The sequence below is a fragment of the Octopus bimaculoides genome, chromosome 26 (genome assembly GCF_001194135.2).
Source record: "Octopus bimaculoides isolate UCB-OBI-ISO-001 chromosome 26, ASM119413v2, whole genome shotgun sequence".
NCBI lineage: Eukaryota > Metazoa > Mollusca > Cephalopoda > Octopoda > Octopodidae > Octopus > Octopus bimaculoides.
The window spans coordinates 23622698-23624947 of NC_069006.1; the positions used below are offsets into that span (position 1 = coordinate 23622698).

The window sequence follows — 2250 nt, forward strand, 5'->3', positions numbered from 1 at the left end:
AACTAGCCTCCCACTGCATACCTATGCGATTAATATGTATAGGTAGGTATATTTACGATGGCTTAGCAAACGTAATTAATGGGGTGGAAGAAAAAAGGGCCATTGCTGTAATACATATATAATGATGTACCAATTGGAAGCTGTGGAAGAAACTGATTTTTGAAATGTTTTTCGCAGGCGTAGGAAGATCTTGTTGAAACGTAGAGATGATAGGGGGGGGGGGAAATTAGTTTCTTATTCTGTAGAACTGTGCTAGACATAAAGAATATATTATATCACTCCTTGGTCTAATTGCGTCTAAAACTAGCAAGGTGATAAGTGATACATATATATGTATGTATATATATATGTATGTATATATATATGTCTAAGTAATTAATTAGCTTTAATTATTTGGCTGGCGTGGTTGGTTGGTTGGTTAGTTGGCTGTGTGAAGTTATTTGAGAAAATTAGAAAACATTTTTTTGTTCTTCTTTCAATTGTTTTAACCCCCCTTTTTTTTTTAAAGATAATATATATATATGTATATATCAGACAGCATTCATCATTATTATTATTTATCTTCTTCGGTCATATCACGATCCCTTTCTTAAAACAAACGATAGAAAGATAGATAGATAGAACAGGAGAGAGAGAGAGAGAGAGAGAAGTGGGTGGGGGGTAAGAAAGAAAGAAAGGAAGGAAGGAAAAATTTTTTTTGTTTTAAGAGATAAAGAGTGGGGTGGAGGGGGATATATAATAATAAAACAAAATCAAATCAAATCAATAGTCACAGTGTTCTAGATGGGACATCGTTTTATGCAGCGCTTCGTTGACTTTCCCGGTACAGCCACCTTCCTTACAATGGGCAACAATGATTGACTTGTCAGTCCATTGAATACTCAAGCTACCGCATCCACCTTTTTTGCAGAATAAAAATCTGTCGTCCTTTCGTATGAAATTGTATTTCTCACCACACATTGTAACTCCAGTGCTTGTCAAAGTATCGTTCTGTTGATCATTTAAAGAAGAAGCGAATTTGGCCGCTTCCTCGGGTGAAATATTCAACACATTATCCTGGTTGGTCGTCCAAATCGAACCGTCTCGGCCTAAAATACATCCTTTGTCGCAATCGTCACAACATTGCTGAATATTATTTACATAATCATTCCAGCTCGCCATTTTTGGTATATTATCTATGGATTATTTTAATATTAATATTATTTTTTGGCACCCCTGAGTTGAGGTAGGTAAGTGGTGATATTATCAATTAGAAAAACTGTTTTTCCCACAGTAGGTACAAGAATATCACTCTTGCTTGTTTGCCGGGGGTTATTATACATATATCTCCCTCAGTAGGATATTTCTATATATATATATATATATATATCCACTGTATATATAGCTTTACCGTGTAATAATGCCACACAACATATACAGTCGACAGCAGAGATCTGAGACTGAGTGACTTTCGTAGCTGTCCTTTATATATATTCATACACATACATACGTATACATACATCAATGCATAATCACATACACATCTACACATACACCGTTGTACAAATGTACACGCACGCTTAAATCATCCAATCAGAGAAGAGATAAACAGGAAACTGGTTGTATCCCTTCACCCCTTTTATTGTATTTTTCATCCAAAAGATGTCGCGAGTAGCAGCCTCCTCATCCTTCCATTGTTTTATCAACAGACATCTTCACTGAGATGTATGACGTCACCAATAACGTGATCTTTCTTCCACAGTGTTAGTCTTCCTCCACCCCCCCACCAGTTAATTTATTCATTTCTTCTCATTCCTCTGTTTATCTTTGTCTTTCTCTCTGGCACAGATTTAAAAAATTTTTTTTTATTTAATAGCCATACCACAGCATCACAATCACATATATAAAACACACACATACTCATATATATATATATATATATATATATATATATAACACACTTATATATATATACATATATATATATATATGTATATATATATATATAAGTGTGTTATATATATAACACAAACATATTGAACATACACACATGTATAACACACACACACACATACATGTTAAACAAACGAAATAAGTTTTACAAATTATAAATTAGTGACGACATTAAACTAAGGGAAAAGGAGAGAATTATGATACTAATTTTTAATTAACAAAATTAAATTAGAGCAATATATATATATCATATATATACATTATATGATGATGATGATGTATGTATATATATATATATATATATATATATATATATAT

At 32.5% G+C, this 2250-nt stretch overlaps 1 protein-coding gene across 1 annotated transcript; it reads right to left on the reverse strand.

Annotated features, from left to right (window-relative positions):
- Positions 1-762: 762 nt before the first annotated feature.
- On the reverse strand, positions 763-1161 carry LOC106880701 (profilin-like). Its single transcript, XM_014930770.2, has one exon. It carries the CDS (start codon positions 1159-1161, stop codon positions 763-765), a length of 399 nt encoding a protein of 132 aa, XP_014786256.1.
- Positions 1162-2250: the final 1089 nt, after the last annotated feature.

Bases quoted from the DNA above. Each gene is read 5' to 3' on its own strand.
- LOC106880701 (XM_014930770.2), bottom strand. From the start codon at position 1,161: ATGGCGAGCTGGAATGATTATGTAAATAATATTCAGCAATGTTGTGAC.